The 19,527-nt window shown below is 37.8% G+C and overlaps 3 protein-coding genes across 6 annotated transcripts; 1 reads left to right on the top strand and 2 right to left on the bottom strand.

Annotated features, from left to right (window-relative positions):
• Positions 1 to 614: 614 nt before the first annotated feature.
• LOC105830181 (dual specificity protein phosphatase CDC14A) lies at positions 615 to 5,677 on the bottom strand. 3 transcript variants are annotated; one of them, XM_012669356.3, is made up of 8 exons: positions 5,142 to 5,677; positions 4,442 to 4,707; positions 3,639 to 3,939; positions 2,989 to 3,358; positions 2,546 to 2,887; positions 2,347 to 2,475; positions 1,779 to 2,060; positions 615 to 1,016 (listed from the first exon to the last, which is right to left on the bottom strand). In XM_012669356.3, exons 1-8 carry the CDS (start codon positions 5,188 to 5,190, stop codon positions 974 to 976), a joined length of 1,782 nt encoding a protein of 593 aa, XP_012524810.1. In that variant the 5' UTR covers positions 5,191 to 5,677; the 3' UTR covers positions 615 to 973. The 3 variants fall into 3 exon arrangements, with proteins under 3 accessions (XP_012524810.1, XP_028044702.1, XP_012524812.1); XM_028188901.2 differs by having other exon boundaries at positions 1,779 to 2,009; XM_012669358.3 differs by lacking the exon at positions 1,779 to 2,060.
• Positions 5,678 to 5,722: 45 nt separating this feature from the next.
• On the top strand, positions 5,723 to 13,745 carry LOC105837719. 2 transcript variants are annotated; one of them, XM_036284786.1, is made up of 4 exons: positions 5,723 to 5,806; positions 7,516 to 11,639; positions 11,727 to 12,008; positions 12,649 to 13,745. In XM_036284786.1, the coding sequence occupies exons 2-4, from the start codon at positions 7,543 to 7,545 to the stop codon at positions 13,223 to 13,225; spliced, it is 4,956 nt and encodes a 1,651-aa protein (XP_036140679.1). In that variant the 5' UTR covers positions 5,723 to 5,806; positions 7,516 to 7,542; the 3' UTR covers positions 13,226 to 13,745. The 2 variants fall into 2 exon arrangements, with proteins under 2 accessions (XP_036140679.1, XP_012538188.1); XM_012682734.3 differs by lacking the exon at positions 5,723 to 5,806 and adding an exon at positions 7,261 to 7,346.
• A 1,934-nt stretch (positions 13,746 to 15,679) lies between these two features.
• On the bottom strand, positions 15,680 to 19,506 carry LOC105837720 (ubiA prenyltransferase domain-containing protein 1 homolog). Its single transcript, XM_012682737.3, has 2 exons — positions 19,183 to 19,506; positions 15,680 to 17,638 (listed from the first exon to the last, which is right to left on the bottom strand). Exon 2 carries the CDS (start codon positions 17,621 to 17,623, stop codon positions 16,616 to 16,618), a length of 1,008 nt encoding a protein of 335 aa, XP_012538191.1. The 5' UTR covers positions 17,624 to 17,638; positions 19,183 to 19,506; the 3' UTR covers positions 15,680 to 16,615.
• Between the last annotated feature and the right edge of the window lie 21 nt (positions 19,507 to 19,527).

The following is a 19,527-nucleotide window of genomic DNA, read 5'->3' as shown; positions in this document are numbered from 1 at the left end:
CAAGATCTATTTACTAAATATAATGGGAAAAAAAAACATATTTTCTTCTTCTTATAGTGCCATGACCGTAGTGATCGTAGGCGATCCCTCAGCATATTTCTATGATGTGCGCTTCCTACAATTTACACAGATATACGCGACTTATAGTTTAACGCTGATTTCAAACGGTCTAATTGGAGGGATTTTTATGGGCAAGTAACTCTCGATAGTTTGCCATTGCCTTTCGAGAGATAGCAATCGAACAAACATCAGTTGATTCTGATCGGAGTTTGAACTCGAGTCTCCAGCACAGAAAGCAGATGCACAACTCATTGCATCACGATTGCTGATTATTTTATTAATAAAGATAATTATTAACTGCTTCTATAATTTAAAAAGTTTTTTTAACAAAAATAAAATGAAGGAGTGTATTTTGTGTTACTATAAAATATATATTTAATGTCGCATAAATATGTGAGCATTAAATTAACATTTTGGCAAAATTGAAAAAATTATTGTAAACGGAAATTATATGTATAATTAAAATGATTTTGAAAATATATATCTACAAGTGTGCTTCTGACCAGCAGAAAGTTAGAGTGAATAATGATATTAACAGAAAACTCTGATACTTATTTTTTTTTTGCAAACATTCAACGCATCGCAATATTTTGATATATGGAAGAACAATTAAAAGCTGTGTAAGCTATATATATATATTAAATATCACTGCAATAAATTTGTCTCCTATGATGCAAATATGGCAAAACCATATTAATCAATAATGCAGTGTTGATGATTTTGTAGAAATATTTGATCTTCGTTGATTTATGATATAAAAGCCTGGGCAAAACTTGCTCGAGTTGAAGGATTGAAGATCAGAGTGAAGTGCTTTTTACTGAATGATGGGGTTTAAGCGATGAGATCTTCGGCGCTGGTGAGATGCTCCAGTTACCTGACAGTCCTCCCCAACGCCACTGGGAATATCGGTTAGTCATCTGATAAATGCACTTTTATAACTTTTTGTTGTGCGCGCACTGCAAGTCACAGAAATAAATGGAATCGGTTCGTTAGCCACCTCTGGTGCTACTTGTGTTTTATTGCATAAGCATTAAATGTAATATTATTACGAGGCCTGGACTATAATATAATATAAACTTCAACCTATGTGACACATCTCTGTTCAACTGTTATTTGCCCAGGCCTATATAAGGTTTGTAATATATGTAATACATGCTAACGAAACAAGAACGTAACTTAGGAGTCATGCCACATGCGATATAGATGAAATTAATCAAAATTAACAACACAACAAATTGTATACAATTGTAATAATTTGATATTTCAAATTGTTTCCTTCTGTGAAGGTTAATAAAAAAAATAAAACATTTTTAAAACTTATGTACAAAAGATGAATACATAATCTTTGTACACAATCTGTGTAAATTATATATAAAAGTGTTGTAAAATATATTAAAAATAATTATATATTTGGCTGTTAACAGATGTAAATATATAAAGCCTCAAATTTTATCTTTGTATACTTATGACGATAGGTGAGGTGATGAGAAATATAAGAGATGAAAATATAAGTGGATACAGTCGTAGAAGGAAAATATACTTGAACGATGACAACGAAGCAAAGCTAAAGAATCAGAAGCAATGGGAATCGGCGGGGTGAATGAGGGAAATACCGTGAAAGTTTTTTTTTACTTATACATCAAACAAGCAAGGAAAGAATTGCACAATTGTAAATTTAGGTCCAAATTCGAGAAACAGAGGGACAGTTATTAACTTACTGCCTGAGCGAATAGCGAGTAACTCGGTCTGCCGACCTGAGGATCATATTCATGCGTTGCTGTGGTTGCGGTACTGAATGATTGGCAGACGAGTTTGTAGCGTGAGCCTGTGGAGCCATGCAGGAGGTACGTTTTGCCCTTCTCACTGGTTTTGATACGGTTAAAGATGTAACGGGATTGGTGGTAGTTGTATTGTTGTTGATGTTATGGCTCTGTGTTGCCGGTTTAGACCTAATACGGCAGGAAGATGGATCACAGCTACTGTTGACCAACCAACTGTTTCTACAATTTCCAATCAAGATAAAGAGACCCTATTTCTTTCGGATACACATGCAATATTGATAATATCGTTTATTTTATTCTCTTATATAGTCTTATTATTTTATTGTCTTATCAGAAGCATGTGTTAATGAATGTATAAGCGCAACTTAGAAGGGAATGGGCAAATAAGAGTATAACTGGATAGTATTATGGAAGGAAGAAGACAGAATGCAAAAAAAATATTGTCAAGAATTATAAATAAAGTAATGAACAAGAAGTGAAATAGATAAATAAATAAATGTTTAACCTTTTCACGACTGTTGTTGCAGTGGATCGTGACAATAATCTTTTGGTAGGGTCTCTCTCTTTGTTTCCCACTAGAGTAGAAATGACTCCTTTTTGACTTCTCGTTTGTAACAAGGATCCCAAATACGGGCTACAATATGATATGCACGTTAACCCAATTTCAAAAAGGTATAGACAATAAATGTGACCTTTACACTTACTGCACACCAGTTGATGTCCCTGTGCTTGCATTAAGAGAAGTTTGAGTGGACGATATGCCTCTTCTTCTGGCTTTGATTCTGCACAATTTATCACCTTGAGTCAGCGTGCTATATCTCGTTATAGCACTAGCCCCAGCCACTGGTCCAGGATCATCCAACTTTATTTCGTCCACGCGATGCATTATTCCCGATACATTGTCCTCCATCAAACTCTTTACATCACCTTGGAAAGAAGCTCCTTTAGGTTTACCAGTTATCGAGTATATCCCGTATTTGTGTACCGGATTTCCATTTTCAGGTTGCAATGGCTCTTTCAGTAACGATCGAAGATATGCCTCTTTTCTGAAGGACACAGGTTTTTTTTATGCACAATGTATATAATTGTTCACTAGGTCATAATGAGAAAAAAAGATATATATACATTTACACATACACACACCCACCTCTCCAGCCATTGTTGCTGATGCCCAATTACAGAACCTGGCCTACATATCCTTATCCAGGCGATCGTTTCGTGAGCCGTCAAATGGTAATGTTTCATAATGTAGCAACCTATAAGAGAACCCGTTCTCCCGAGGCCTGCCTTACAATGTACGGCAACCGCGCCAGTTGCGTTTTCCGCAATTTTAAGAAACTGATGCATTATCGCGTCCGTCGGTGTTGAACCATCCATAAAAAACAAATCCTTATGAATAAAGCCAGCGTTGGTGAAGCTCGACGCGTCATAGACCTTTTTATTAAGCCGTATAATTGTTGTCACGTTATTACGGCGGAAATACGTGAAATACCATTCTGGACCATGAAGTGGGTAACCTGTAAAAAAATGTAATTTAAAAAACTGAAATTACGTGCACTTTTACTATTTATTTTCCTTAAAAGTGTCATTTTACTCGTTTCATCCATCGTCACACTTTTATCTCCAAATTTTGCTCATTCTCGTATGTATTCCATCGCTTTTGCGTTCGTAAACATTTATTCATGGATTTCATAGATTTGTCTGCTCACCAGATTCCCTCTCAAAATTGCATTCTTTTTCACACACACAAAATTCTATATCGTCGTTCTATTAACGATTAGAATAAAAGATACGTACCATCTTCCATTTTCGATCTCGCATGCGGACCACAGAATGCAATAAACTTTCCAGGAACTATCCAATTCAAATCCCCATTTTCCACTCTTTCGTAATGTTCGTACTCTTTTACACAGAAATCTTCAAAATTAAAGAAACCAAGCCGATGGCACTTGTATATAGCACTTAGACAGTCCCTTAATGATATCTGATAGCACGGTGGCCCAACCGAGGCATCGCGAAACATGATAAACATGGGGCTATTTGGACTTTTGGTCAAACATTCATAAGCTTCTTGTGCTGTACGCTTGCAATACAATATCTGAAAATACAAATAGGATTTAATAAATCAGTAATACTATTATCTTTTTCGACAAAATTTATACAAACTGTTAGTTAGTTTGAAAAAGAATTCCTTAAGAATTCTTAAAGTTGTCAGGAATTTTATTCGAAATTCCAAATAAAATTAAAAAATTTAAAAAGTGATTAAACATACATACATTGTCTCCTATTGTCTTAGATTTTTTAAATAAATACTTGTGAATCATGAGATATTGTATGCGAGTGTGTATACATATTAATTGCTAATTGATTTTGCATTATCAAGAAAAATAAAGTTTTTTCTCCAAAATTATTCTGAGTTCCAATAAAATTTCCTAAAAATTCATGAATTTTTTCAAAGATAAAAAATTAATTTCTTAAAAATTCCATGTATTTTTGAATTTTTATCAGGTAAATACTGTATATTGGCATTTATACTGGCTATTGTTGTATATTAATCTATATTGATTAACAAATATTGTCAGAGAGAAAATCTACATTACCGCGTAACTTCCCATGAGAAATGCAGCGTTGACTCTTTTCTCCGAGTCCATTGTCGTGTAATGCACGAGTTTCTTTTTGCTGAGTGCAATGCCCTTCAGCTTTTTGTTAACCTTTTGGCAGTATCTATACAACACAGCTAGATTTAAAGGGCCAAAGTCGGAGTAAAAATTCTCATATACCAACTCGTTGTCAATACTGAAGTAGTGTGTGTTTGGGGTACTTTTTGGTTTCATTGCTGTTCTTAATGTTACAAAGTACAATCGATCTGAAAGAAAAAATAATTTATTCTTTATTTTCGTGTACATACAGATGACAGAAAAACTTCATCTTTTAGACTCTACAACAGCTTCATTCAATATTCAGAACTAATCTAGGATTTTCAGATGCAGATTGCAATTCTGATATATTACATTCGCAATAATAAATGCTACTTAAAAAAAAAACATCCAAGAAAATATATAAAATGTCAAAATTATTTAGAAATATGTTCTTTGATAAAAAAATTAACAAATTCGTACATCGTAAATTTTAATTAAAAAAGCGTTCTGTCGGAGCCCTCGCAGATGTCCCGATTGCAACGGGAGGAAAATGTTACAAGAAAACGATCCCCGATGTTATAAGCGAAAGACGCAAGTCGCGCAGCGCGTTTCCTCGCAGTCATCAAAAATAGAATCTAATCTCCAGAGAACAAGAGATTACCTTTTATGAATTCAGCCGCACACACCAAAACCTCGTTCGCGTCCTCCATCGTAATCCAGTTGCGGGTGTACGGCGCAGTAGCAGATACCGATCAGGTGGATCTGTCATCAGCGCGACGTTAATGCAAATAGGAGAGCGTTCAATTAGCGCCGATATAGCGCGAGCGCGCAGTAAACACGCGCGGGACGTCGGAGGAGGACGGGTGGGCGGGTAATTAGGCGAAGTCTTCGTCGTCGTCGCCGTCGTCGTCGTCGCCGCCGCGCCGATTAATCGTCTGCCTACGCGTGCAAAAATCCGTTACGTCAGGCGCGCCGACGTCGGCGCGCCAACTCCCCGGCGGCGTCCCACGGACGGTCGTGTCCAGCGCGCGCGGAGTCCCCCCCCCCCCCCGCCACAGAAATAGCGGCTGGCCGATCTCGCGCGTACTCACCGTACGTCGCGTACTCGTACGTACTCTCGTATACTCGCCGCTAGTGCGAGACCGTTACGGAATTCAAATTCTTCGAGTCGGCGAGGGGGAGAGAGCGGAGGAACCGGATTCGACGATGACTGTGTGGCCGGGTACGGCGGGCGCGTCGAGCTCCTTTCTGCTCCGCTCCGCTTTCTCCGCTCCGCCGTCACCACCGTCGCCGCCGATCGTGGAGGGGAAGCTCACGGCCACTGATGTATGTTGCGCGAATTTGAAATGTGTTAGGTTAGACGATACATCATTTAAATTTCAATAATAAATGAATATATCTATGCTAATAAAGGGATCCTAAAGCCATTTGTTTTATCGATATTTTTTTAGTAAACTGATTTTTCAATTGGCATAGAACTGCTAAGGTCTTTTAGTACGGAGTAGAATGCAATTTATCTTTTTTTTTATTTTTAATTGTATTCAAGTGATTTAATTGCATACTTAAATTGCAATAAATAAGAACAATTGTTAATGACGACGCAACTGACACAATTTATTAAAATATACAATGGTTACGACGTTTCGGTACTCACTTTGGGCCCTTTTCAAATAAAAATCAAACCATTATAAATTTGTGATTCGTGTCAGCGGATCATGATTTAAAGTGTTGATACATGAATGAAGAATCAATTCGATAAATTATAGAGTAAAGAAATAATAATTTAATAAAGCATGTAATACAAATAAAAACATTGTGCGTCTTTACTGATGAGCATTGACTCTAATACTTAAATTGTTATAATAACTAATATAGTTGGAACTCGATCGATTTAGCCGTTCTTGAGATTCGATAATCTCGAGTGCTCGCAAGTCGCGTACTCGCGTAAAAAACACGATCGGTCTCGCGCCACGCGTTCACTTGGCGCGCGAGCCACTACCGTGTCTCTTAATTTATAATATTAAATTATTAATTTCTCTTTTCCTTTTGTTACCAGATATATCTTCATGAATCTAATAATTATTCTATAACGTTGAATTATTCCATAAAAGCAAACATTTTTTAATTGTCCATAAATTATACTAATATGTATTATACAATATATATAATATACATTACAATATTTAATTTTGATATATACACACACATATATATATATATATATTTCTTAACATTCGATAGGTTTTTTACCAAAAATCTTTTTTCTTTGACAGAATCAAAATATATCTATTTTTCAACATTTCTCTAGCCATTTCTATTCATATATTCCAACAACTTGACAATTAATAAATTAATCAAAATAATGCTTTTCGTTTTTAATGAGAAATAATTATAATCTCATAGGGGGTCGGTTGTTCCAACTTCTTGGTAAACTTACCTATCAGATAAATATATGTTCGTCTTTATTTATTTCAGAAAAGAAATAAAGATAGACACATGCTTACCTGGTAGGTAAATTTACCAAGAAGCTGGAACAACCGACCCATAATGGAGTTGCGCCGCTTAATTTTAAATTAATATAATATTAAATTTAAAATTGGACCGCGAAGTTCTTATAACATAAAAGTTACTATACAGTAAAAGTAATTTTCCCTAGAAAAGAAAATTTTCTACACATTTCTCGACGTCTGATCGAACGAGTTCCAAAACTCATTGAATAATTCGGAACTTCTATCCACGAAAATTGCGGTTGTGCCGAATCGTTTCGTGTAAAATAGGTTAGTATATTTGTATGTGCTTAAACATAGGTTATATTGCGTCTTTGAGAACTGTTTTGCGCGGCGTTGTCTCGGAGATCCGGAGACAGGTTGGTGTGGAGATTCACGACTATTAATTAACTAATTAATCGATTGACACGCGACTATCGTTATTCCGAAGTGATTCCTCCTCCAAGAGTCGTGACACGCACAAATGTTAAACCGCAACCGGTAAGCGCATTAACCCTGATATCACTGATATTTACGTTTGATTCGCAGGATTGAAAACGCGAAATTCCAAGCGAAATGGACGAAACGGAGATAGACGGACCAGCTTCGAGGTCGGGCGCAGGCTCGAGCCCCTTCGTGTTTTCCATGCCGAGCGCCGTGTTTGATCTTCCAAGAACCATTAATTTCGGCGTGGGATCGGATCATGTCTTCAACAAGAAGAACGCGTTTACTTTCGCCGCACCCACAATTGTGTCGCGGTCCACGAACGCGGTTCCGAGTCACGCGGTCTCAAGTGCCAACGACAAAACCGACAGGTACAAGCCGAGAATCTCCAGGAACACGTACAAGCCTACGGTCAACGTGTTCGCCAACGCCCTCAAGGATACCGGGGCGTTCGAGCAGATGAAAAAGAACTCCAGGTCGCGCGCCGTCAAGGTAAACATTGACAATTCGATAACGTGTTCGGACGTGCCCCAGGCGCTGCTGACTAAAACAGCGGCAAAGGAGTACTTTCGGAGATACGGGAGCATCGTGAAGATAACCATTCGTCCGCGGAAGCGCGTGATCGTGGTGGTTTACACGACGAGGATAGAGGCGAGCGCCGCGTACTACGGCAGTGGCGATTACAAGAGCGAGAAGTTTAAGGTGGAGTGGACAAAGCTGGAATCGGCTGCCGCAAAGGCGACGCAGCAGCAGACCCGGAAGAAGGATCCGCGAAACATGGTGGCGAATTTGCTCAAGGCGTCGGGCAACGACGACGACGACGATGAAATTAAGGCGGAGTTGGAGGCTATGGCGAACGTGGAATACAACTTGCATCCTGCAAAAGGGAGCGCGAACGAGATATCCGACATAGGCGCACCTGTTGCACAATTGTTGCCATTAAAGGCCAAAGTGGGTGGCAAGGCGCCAACGTTGTCACACGAGAAGACTACAGCGAAGTCGGAGAAGGCAGCCGTGAAGGACGTCGATAGTCAGATAGCAAAACACTTGCCCCATACAAGTATGGAGGAGCTGCAGACGATGATACGTCAGGCCGCTCTCACGGCCGAGGACAAGTACAAGGTGTTGGAGGCGAGGGACCGATTGATGCGTCTGAAGCGAGTCAAGCCGGCCTCGTTAGCGACGGCGAAGGTGACCCATGGCACCTGTCCGGATATGTGCCCAGAGAAGGAACGACTGATGCGCGAGTCGCAACGTCAGGTCGCGTCGTACGAGCAGCTTGAGGGGAACGAGTACAGGATCAATCACGCGACCGCCGTGAAGCAGTATTCGAGATCGTCCGCGGATCAGGAGGAGCCAATGCCGCACGAGCTCAGGCCGGTGCGATCCTTAAAAATGACCATGAGTTACCTGCTCCACGAGCTGGTCGATCTCTGTGAGCAGGAAGGCACAAATTTGGCTGAGTGGTACCACTTCCTCTGGGACAGGACGCGGGGCATCAGGAAGGATATCACGCAGCAGGAGCTCTGCTGCATGGAGAGCGTCGAGCTGCTCGAGCAGTGCGCCCGATTTCACATAGTATGCTCGGAAAGGCTCTGCGCAGAGGACACGTCTGTCTTCGACAAGAAGATCAACTCGGAGAATCTGACCAAGTGCCTGCAGACCCTGAAGTACATGTATCACGATCTGCGGGTGAAGGGCGTCACCTGCGAAAACGAGCCCGAGTTCCGGGCATACATCGTCCTGCTGAACCTGAACAACGGTAACTTCCTGTACGACCTGCAGCAGCTGCCCAAGTTCGTGCAAAACTCGCCGGAGGTCAAGTTTGCGATCAAAGTGTACTTCTCGCTGGACTCGAACAACTACTACAAGTTCTTCAAGCTCGTCCAAGAGACGACCTATCTGAACGCCTGCATTTTATTACGGTACTTCAATCAGGTCAGACTGCGGGCGCTTTCGATAATGATAAAGGCATACTGTAGAAGCACCTCGACCGCCTTCCCGTTGTACGAATTGATAGACATTCTCGGCTTCGAGGACGAGAACGAGGCGATATGCTTCTGCGAGCAGGCGGGACTGAATATGTCTAGTGACGAGATGTACATTCTTCTGAACCGCCAGACCTTCAACATGTCCGTGTCGACTATCCCGCAGACCAGGTCTTGCAATTTGGTCGAATCCAAGAGGATTGCCTTGAACTTTAGTATTGGCCAGTGTATCGCTGGTAAACAAATGCCGGAGAAAACCTATAAGAGTCACAAGCCGCACAGCAGTTTCGACGCGTATGGTTACCTGACGCCGGAGTCCATCAATGCCGCGGACCAACAGCAGATTGACAGCGTCTCCTCCTCTGTGGCGGCACAACTACCGCATGATCCGTATGAATTCGTGGAGACAAAAGAGACGAGGAGAATGCCGAAGCTGACATCGATCCGGGACAAGGATCAGAGAACCGCAAGAGATCTTCGTTCAGCGCAGATTCCACGAAAACAGCCAGCAAACGCGAGCCACAACGAAAATGCGGACGCGTTTAAACCGCCCGTCTCAGTTCCCGATCCTTTGGTCACCTCTTCGAGCGTCTTTAAAACGCCGGATCGAGCGTTCGTCGAGCACAAGCCGAAGGAACCGAATGTATTCGAGAGCAAAATTTCAGCTGGCGAGTCGACGAAGGTAGCTTCCTCAGAGAAATCCGATCAGAACAGAAGTGCAATTAGCGCCCATCGCGGAAATTTCACGGCTAACGATAAGCAGCATCCGGTGATGTTTGGTAGTAGCAGTAACAATTCAAAAGCAGCTTCCGTGTTCTCGAAACCAGAAACATCACGTAGCACAGAATCAGTCCCGCCGTTTGCGATGGCCATGAACAAAAGCATCTTCTCCGGGACGGAGCCGGGAAATATATTCACGAGGAGCGCACCCTCTTCCTCCACAGTGTTTGTTAACAAACATTTTCCCCTATTAGTTCCTCCACAGCAATTGGTGACATTCGCGGATGACGCGAATAAAACGACGAAGGAGCAAAGTGTCTTTCTCAAGAGGGAACAGGAGGAAGCGATGAAGGCGGAAGCTGAGAAAGCAAGACGGGAAAAGCTGGAAAGGCTGGAACGGGCGAAGAGAATGCAACGGATCGAGGAGCAGTCGGAGGAGATTTACAGTAGCCTGCACGCGGAGATCACCCACGAGTTCTGCTCCGCCATCGCGAAAAAAGAGATCGACCGGATAGAGATGTACAACGCGTTGAGCGGAAGAATCCTCTCGGACGTGATCGAGGAGGTGACTTGCGAGGTCTGCGACGCGATGTTGACCGAGGAGATCGACCGGCAACGAAGATTACAAGCAATGTTGCTGCGAATCAAGAACCGAGTGATCCTCAAGTGCGTGAACGTCTGGAAACGGCACGTGTCGAGGCAAAAGCGGCAGAGGGCGGCGCTAGAGGACACGCCGGTTTGGCTGCAGAGGCACTCCGTGGAGGAAACCGCGCGGATGCTGTACACCAAAGAGCAGGAGGTGGTGATACGGAATATGCGCAAGCGACGAAGAGAGCCGGAGGACGTCGCGACCAACGCGACGGAGACCTTCACGTCAATCGAAGTTATCGTGTACGCCGGCATCAAGGAGAATGTACGATCATTGGACCTTGATTCTCCGCCCAAATTGTACTGGAAACTCGTCATATCCTGGCCGGACCTGATCAACAGGGTGGCTCTTTGGGCCTGCAAAAAGCTGATGAACGAGTACTTGTACCCCGACAATTTTACGATGGATCCTATCGTGAAGATTTACCGGCCGAATCCCTGCGAGACCGTGCACGTCTGCATAAGGCACTTTGAGGGTCTAATCAGCGAGCACAACTTGACCGGCACCGACGCACTTCTGTTTATTGCCGACGCCTCGGAGAATTACAAATCCATTGCGAGACGTTTAATGAGAACCGTATTATCGCGGCACAAGTTGATGCCTATCCCGCTCGCCTTCATCGTCCTGGGTAATGGAGACTTGGAGAGTCAAAACGATAGTATCGTCTCGGACTTGGAATCCCTCCTGGAATCTGGCTACGTATCAGAATATACGATCATGTACGAGGAGAATTTGTCCGCGAAAGTTATTTTAAATTTGACCCAAAGCGCAGTTTTATGGTTGACGACGAACAAATCACCGCCGAATCCACTAGAAATGGATCATCTCTCTAACGTATACGACACCTGTTTGTCCGAGGAAATGTGGTTGAGGTAAGATTCTTCCTTTATTTATTTCCATCCGATTTATACTTATATTCCGAACACATTCCACATTCTGTTTGTTATTATAATTTCCAGGATACTAGGTGATTCAATGTTCAATAAAAAATTATCAAACGCATTAAAGGACCCCAACTTTGTAATTGATTTGCACAACGAGGCTGTAAATCACCTTATAGACATAATCTTAGATCCAGAATCCCTACTATACACAAATTTCGCGCCTGAATTAAAAAAGTTCCTTAAAAGCAGTGGTACTATGCCATGCAGTTACGAATATTTTGACGAATCATGGAAACGAGAGGAATACAGAGCAAAATTAGAGGCCGCAATGAACAGCTTCATGTTACCACCATGGAAGTAAGTGATCCAAGATGATGTACTTATTAGTTATATCAATATATCCATATATAACACAATAGGGTACTAAAACTAGTTTAAAAAGTTAAAAGTAAAATAATATGGTTAAAAAATTAATAATTTTTAATTTAACTTTATTTTATGTAATTTAATTTTTTTCAGCTAGTTATTTTTTAAACACATTTAAAAGAAGAGCACAAATGTTAGATTAATTTTTTTCTTAAGTTTACTTATATAAAAGAAAAAATACATTCCTATATAAAAATCAACATTTGTTATTTCATATGAATTTTTTGTAAACAAAATATTAAATTTATTTGATCTATAATATTTATTGTAATTATCTAAAAAGTTTAATTTAAAAAATTACAATATATTTTAATGTAATATAAATAATACTTTTTAAAAATTAATTTTTAATTTAACTTAATTTGATCTTAATGCAGCTTTTAACTTTTTTGTTCGTGTAATTTTTAATATATAATTAAATTAATTTTATGAACCATTAACTTTTTTTTAGTTAAATTTAGTTTAAAAAAATATTAATTTACCTAACTCTGCACATATGATAAGTCCGTACTTTCAGTATTTCTAATTCACATTATTTTCACGCTTTGTCACGTTTATTTTATCGTTTCAGTGCACCATGGCCAATAACAGACATACAAGATTTACGACGACACATTATGCATTATTGCAGAGAGGTGCTATCTGATTCGAACTGTAATATCGTATTTTGCGATATATTCAGCAATCTGTTTCTTACCTCAGGCAGTTTACAAATATCCAACTTTGTACACATACTACTGTATGTTATTAAGGAGAAAGTTCATCTTCTCGATGAAGATCTAATGATCATTTACAATAAAAATCACATCAAGCATTTCCGGACGTTACCATGGTGGTTTAAATCCAACGTACTGACAGAATTCATGCTGCATGAATTAAATGACGACGTCGTGTTAAACGAATCGATGAGAAAACGGAAGAAATTAGATAAATCGGAAAACAATATGGATGACAGCGTGTTAGATGAGAAATTTGGTTTATTGGCGGAGTTTTGTGAGAGTACCAAGGCTCGTGTTATGGAAGTGCATTCTGTATCTATAGAGATAGAAAACCGGTTGCAGGCGCAGCAATTGGAGAATGTATTATGGGAAGACAAATTGAAGAACGCTTTACAAGGCGAAATAAGTTTGACAGAAGAAGGCATATAAGTTTTTCCCGTTTGATCATGTGACATATTTTTAGTACCTTTTGTATTACATTTTATATTATTATACACGTTATGTACAACATGCATTACATTTATATATTTATTAAATTTGGAAAATGCGTTCTGATCCGCTGTGCTGTTTAAATATATTTGTATTAATGTAAAATACACTAAATAACTTATACACAGTCAGCGACGTTGGCTCAGATAGATATTTTTCAAATTTAATTATTTTTAGAGTCTTACCTCATGTATATATTATTTGATTTATAGGCCTGTTCTTTTTAGCTGCACTGATGCACTGATGATGCAACAAGTTAAAGACAAATATATTTTTTCTCATTCTAATTTGTTGCATCAGTGCAGCAGTATAACGAAAAAGAACGAGCCATATATTATATATTGACATGCAACGATTTATCTTAAAATAATGTGTTCAGTTAAATTATCTCAACATATGTAACATTGGAAATGTTTGGTAATAACTAAAGGGAATATTAAATCGCTGCTATGATCTTAAATATTATGAAGTTGTATGTTATAAGACCATAAAAGATAGAGCTAGTCCTTAATTTATTTTTCATAACGTAACTGTTTCGCGGGTGTGTGTGTGTGTGTGTGTGTGTGTGTGTGTGTGTGTGTGTGTGTGTGTGTGTGTGTGTGTGTGTGTGTGTGTGTGTGTGCAATATGTAATTCGTAGAATCATATGATTTGGAAAATATATATTTTTAACAAAACATCGCTTTTCCGCGATCTTAAACGGTATTGTCACTTGATATTGTACATTCACAACACAATTAAATTCTCACAGAGAAGACAAGAGACTTCAGAAATAATGAACATTCTGAAAGAATCCAGGGCTATGAAAATATATTCAACCATCATTAAATTAGTCACATAAATTTGCTTTTCCTATATTCGTATATCTTTCTTTGATTAATACTGCACATATTCCATTGACCTTACTTCCCTCCGTTCGTAAGACAATTTTATGTGTGGGAATCCACATATCCCAAAGAGAGATATTTAATATAGGATAATATAGATATTTAGTACAATATATATTTTATACAAAAAACGCGTTATACAATTTGATGAACTGAGATCAAATGATGCTATAATACAAGATTTCATGGTATTATGTACAAAATATAATACATATTGACATGATATTTTTGCTTTCTTATAAAAAAATTTTGTATAACAATTTTTACATGTATAAACATATAAAACTTCAAATGTTTAAATTAATACTCCTGATTATTATTTGTTTCATGTCGCTACTCACAGAACACATTTATAGTTCTTTTATATTTCGTCATTTTAATCGATCGCTTAATTGGAATAGATCCAAGTAAAAGCGAACTATATATTTTTATTTAGTTCCGCTATGTTTTTGATTTAATCCTAATTCGAGTTTCCATGCAGGAAATAAAAATTACAACTGTAACTATAATTGTTCTTCTATGACATATCTTCTGGATGTCATAAGCATAAAGATTATGCGGAAGTATTCTACGTTAATGCGCAAGTATTACGGGAGAAAAAAGGTCTAATTTATTCGATAAAAAAATGGTTAAGTTGGACATAATATGTTATCGAGAGTTAACACACTAGGTCAATATAAGATATACGATATTATGATACTCGTGAGACATTACTTTGTTAAAATGATTATGTACATAAGTTACAACCAGTGTTTGCAGATATCTATATAAAATTATCTAAATAATTAACTAGATGAAGAAACAACTTTACCATTTTATCATTTTTTAGACTAATAGAATATATATTATTTTCATCTTTACCTTGAATAAAAGCAGTGTTATCTTTTTCACACGATCAAATGTGAACAATAATAAGCATGAAATATCATCCTCAGTCTCAACTTTCAAGTATATCCTAACAGATAAACATTTTTTAATGATAACAAATTGCAACAAATCTAAAAATAGTAGTGCAATATAGCAAAAATTGCTCCGAAACTATAAGTTATTTGAAAGCTTTTACAAAAAAGTTTAATTGTATTACAATGTGTTATATATCCCCTCAATTTCTCCTCAATTTTAATTTATGTGTATCGATCGAAATCAAGAATATTATAAGAAAACTTTCTTTTAACAGATGAACATGTCACACTCTAAATTGTTTTGCCCTACAGCGATATTTCAAAATTATCTAGATAAAACGATATCTAATTTTATCTTCTATCTAGGTAAAATTAAAATTAAATTATCTTTATTTCTTATCTAAGAAGTTTATGTATAATGTATCTTTATCTAGATAATTTTAAATCTAAGTGCAACACTGGTTATAACATAAATAATATACGAACGTAGTGGAACAGTTTCGTAACAAAAAACCTTATAGGTATATCTCGTGTAATAGAATACGCGGATTATGCATATTCACAAACGTATTTTTTTAGATACATCTTAAAATAAATACACAAAAGTCTGTTTCAAGAAGTTTAATTTTAAGCGATTCATATAAAAGATTTAATTTATTTTTAGGTGAAAATTAAAAGACAAATTAAGGATTATATTATAACCCTCCGTTTTTCAAGTCTTAACATTCGCGCGAGAATGACATTTTATCTTATTATAGAGGTTGTGTTTCGAAGTTCTCTGCCAGTACTGAAAATCTATAGTTCATGTTACGTGTATTATATATTTTCAATACTGGCAATAAATTTCGAAACGCAAATATGACAATGTAGTGCGCTGTATGAAACAATATTCGAGATCAAAAATCACGAAGATCTAATTTTGTAACAAACATTTCGAAATTGATATGAATTAATTTGTACTTAAGGCGAATGTGACATAAACATCTTTAACAAACAAATCATATTTCCTTTTACTTGTGCTAAATATTATTTGAAAATAATTGCATGATTTGCGACCATTCACAGATTTTTATAAAATCATCAAATTTGTCAGTTAACAAACCAATACGTACGCTGTTTCAAAAATTTCCTTGATGAAATTTCATTTTATCAAGGATGTCAATCTTGGATTACTCTTGTAAATAACAAAAATAACAAAAAACTCGTGTGTAAATTATGTTACGAGAGGGACGCAAGGTTACATTAAATATAATTAATAAATAAAAATGAATAAAACAAATCATTTTCTTTTAACTTTTCTTCTATCGTCTAAAGTTGTACCTTTAATTGCAAATCTGGGGCTCTATTCTGTACCGGCTACCGATAACTATCGGTGTCGTTGCGCAGCTTTTTACTATATAAAATATCTACGCAACGACACCGATAGTTGTCGGTATGTGGTACAGAATTGAGCCTCAGGATGAAATTTCACTGAGAAAAGTATCACCAGGATTACTGGATAAAAAGAGTAATCCAGGACGATGCGAAAACCTCATAAATAATTTACAGATAGGGAAGCGAGCTCTCAAACAAACAAGCGGTAACATACAAAATACCTAGACTCATGTTTAATCTGGCTGTCTGTTTAGGCACCTCTTGAATTTTATCCGGATTGCGAAATTCTCTTTCTAATCGAAAGGGGGTTGCCACAGTAAAAACCACTGGCAGTAAAAACCAGTAAATGGAATATTTTAACGCTATTACTGTAAGTATTATATACGGTGTAAACAGTAAAAAAGCATACAAAATGTGAGACAGGGTATGACCTATTAGAATAGCGAGCGTTACAATTCCGGCCCTCCTGTCATTCTCCATGTCCCTCGTGTTGTTACTGTGCAAAATAGCTTCGGTGTTCAAGGCGAGAGGTATCGCGTAATAAATTGTTCCTAGCTCAACGTAACCAGTTTGCGCCATAAACGCAAATACAACTGAGATTGGACCAAATATGACTAAGATAAGTACATCGCCCAGAGCGATATATTTTAATCCTACGCCTCCTGTGTAGAGAAAGGACGAGGACAAACCTCCGAAGTACACAAGAGCCAGATGCTCCATCTTCGCGGGAGAGGCGAGTGTCAGTAGGACGAATCCGAAACAGCCCGCTGCGTACAGGAACGCCCCCAGGGAGACCAATTCGTCCTTGGATAATAAACGATCTACCAATATTCTGTCATCGCTTTTTCTGCTATCAACGCCCTTCACATAGTCAAAATACGTGTTCACCACGTTACCAGCGCCGTGCACACAAAGCACTATGAAAACGGTAAGGATCAGCGATATCAAACTGAAGTCCGCCGGGCCCGTTAGTCGATAAGCGAGAACGGATCCGAGAAGCGTTGGCATCAGCGACGCGCTCAACGACCATGGTCGGACCGCCAGGAAATATGAGGACAACTTCATGAGGGGAGAACCCAGGGCCGACGAAGACGACGACGCGGAGTGGTATACATCATTCCCCATCAAGTTGTCTTCAATTCGTCTAGCTGAATTCTGAATACCATTGGCCATCATGTTTTCAGTACAATACTGAAAAAAAAGAAAAAACATTGTCACTGCTGAGACCAAAATTGATAAGTCAAAAATCGAGTGTCAAAACGAGTGACTCCACATAAATGCGTTGAATAAGCATCTTAATCCTCTGTATATATAATTGAAATATTTATATCCTGCATATGTTTTCTTTGAAAAACTAAGCAATGCAAGTTATATGCATATAACTAGGATTGAGTATGTTAATGTTTTCTAAATTATATTAAAGATTTATAAAATTAATTCTAAATTAAGTTAATGACTTATAAAATTAATTTAGTTAAACGCTACAAACAAAAAACTAATTCACATAAAAAAGTTAATTTACATTAAGATTAATTAAATTAAAAATTAATTTTTCAAAAATAATATTTATATTAAATTAGATGTCGTAATTTTTTAAAAATTAGATTATTTTAAATAATCAGATAATTACAATATCATTAAATAAATGTAACATTTTATTTATAAATTAAGTTTATATGAAAAAAAAATTGTTTCTTATTTAGGAATGCACTTTTTTACAATTTTATCATTTACACAGATAAATTTTTAATTTAAGAAAAAAGTTAATAAATTAAAGTTTATTGAAAATAAATTAAAAATTAACTCATTTCAAATTAAATATGTTAAAAGTAATCAATTTAGTAATGGTATTCAATTTTTAATTTTTCAATTAGTTACTACTCAATTCTAGTTATAATATTTATATATAATTTTTTAAATAAAAATAAAAGTAAAAAAGAGAGAAGTATAAAGATGTTTAGAAATAAAAGAGAAGGTATTAGAAAGAAGAGAAAATTAAAAGATATTGTAATGATAGTGTTATATAGCAATTATGTTACAATTTAATAGAAAGTAAAAAATATTAATTAGCAAATAAATTAAGATATAAATAGATATATGTGGTTAATTAATAATGTAAAAACAAGTTCTCTTCTTCAATTATCATACAAAAAGCTAAAGAAAATAAACGTTTGTCCTACTTCATTCTATATAATTTTTAAAAAATAAACAATACAAATACTTTCTAGAGACATTAACGCATATGCAAGAGTCACAGAAGAATTTTTATTCTATTTGTAAAAGTAATTAACTCAGAAATGTCGCAACTCGACGTGTGTAGAGAAGACTCCGAAAAACAATGTACGGAGGATTAATTTTAATATATATATCCCTTTGCAAACTTTCAAGACTCCGATTCCCGCACTTATATTCCCGCATTAATACAAAGCAAAGAAAAAAAAGATGATTACCAGCCGCAGATCGTTACAAATGACAAAGACCGATTTGACACCACGGTGCATCGTACTTAACGGTACTCCAATTCCACACCGCGTACGCATCGCGTCGCCCGTTTCCACGTGTAACTTCCTCAAGTCGGGGGAGTGATTAAGTGCCAAGAGGAGAAAAATTGTGTGAAGGTCGAAGGCTTCTTGACGCGGAACCTACGGCGGACAGCGATTTTTCCCTCGACCCCTCGGGGGAACTGCCAGCACCCCGTGCATTCACGCTACGCGCCGATGAGAAGATTGACCCACCTGAGATTCTTCCGAAGACACGATACGAAGTTAGGTTAGGACCAAGCTGTCAGCGGCAAATCGCGTAACGTTTCGCCCTTCGCGCGCGTATACATCATACAATTGTTCGTCGCCACGTTGGTGTTCGTTCGGATGGCATTACGACGAGGGTGCGCTCCAGATGATCGTCCTCCTACCTCTCCCACCGATTCTTTACGACTACCAGCGACGGCAGCGACTACTGCTAGTCAGTGTTGGCAGGCGAGACGGAATTTTCGCACATGCGCGGCGAACACGGCCTCAATGAAGTGTAGCTATTGGGTGTTTACGATAATGGCTATCCGAGTAATTTTCTCTAGAGCCGGT

Source organism: Monomorium pharaonis, chromosome 3 (genome assembly GCF_013373865.1).
Source record: "Monomorium pharaonis isolate MP-MQ-018 chromosome 3, ASM1337386v2, whole genome shotgun sequence".
Classification (NCBI taxonomy): domain Eukaryota; kingdom Metazoa; phylum Arthropoda; class Insecta; order Hymenoptera; family Formicidae; genus Monomorium; species Monomorium pharaonis.
The sequence above is the reverse complement of the archived record's forward strand: the minus strand, read 5'-3'. Positions and strand labels throughout refer to the sequence as shown.

What these genes read in the sequence shown, in the direction of transcription:
- LOC105830181 (XM_012669356.3), bottom strand. Translation starts at nt 5,190, where the DNA reads ATGGAGGACGCGAACGAGGTTTTGGTGTGTGCGGCTGAATTCATAAAA. An exon ending in GGGACATCAACTGGTGTGCA is followed by an intron (nt 2,476 to 2,545) that starts GTAAGTGTAAAG and finishes ATCATATTGTAG; the next exon opens with CCCGTATTTGGGATCCTTGT. An exon ending in ACTCGCTATTCGCTCAGGCA is followed by an intron (nt 1,017 to 1,778) that starts GTAAGTTAATAA and finishes TGTGACTTGCAG; the next exon opens with TGCGCGCACAACAAAAAGTT.
- LOC105837719 (XM_036284786.1), top strand. Translation starts at nt 7,543, where the DNA reads ATGGACGAAACGGAGATAGACGGACCAGCTTCGAGGTCGGGCGCAGGC. An exon ending in TCCGAGGAAATGTGGTTGAG is followed by an intron (nt 11,640 to 11,726) that starts GTAAGATTCTTC and finishes TATAATTTCCAG; the next exon opens with GATACTAGGTGATTCAATGT. An exon ending in TTCATGTTACCACCATGGAA is followed by an intron (nt 12,009 to 12,648) that starts GTAAGTGATCCA and finishes TTATCGTTTCAG; the next exon opens with TGCACCATGGCCAATAACAG.
- LOC105837720 (XM_012682737.3), bottom strand. Translation starts at nt 17,623, where the DNA reads ATGATGGCCAATGGTATTCAGAATTCAGCTAGACGAATTGAAGACAAC.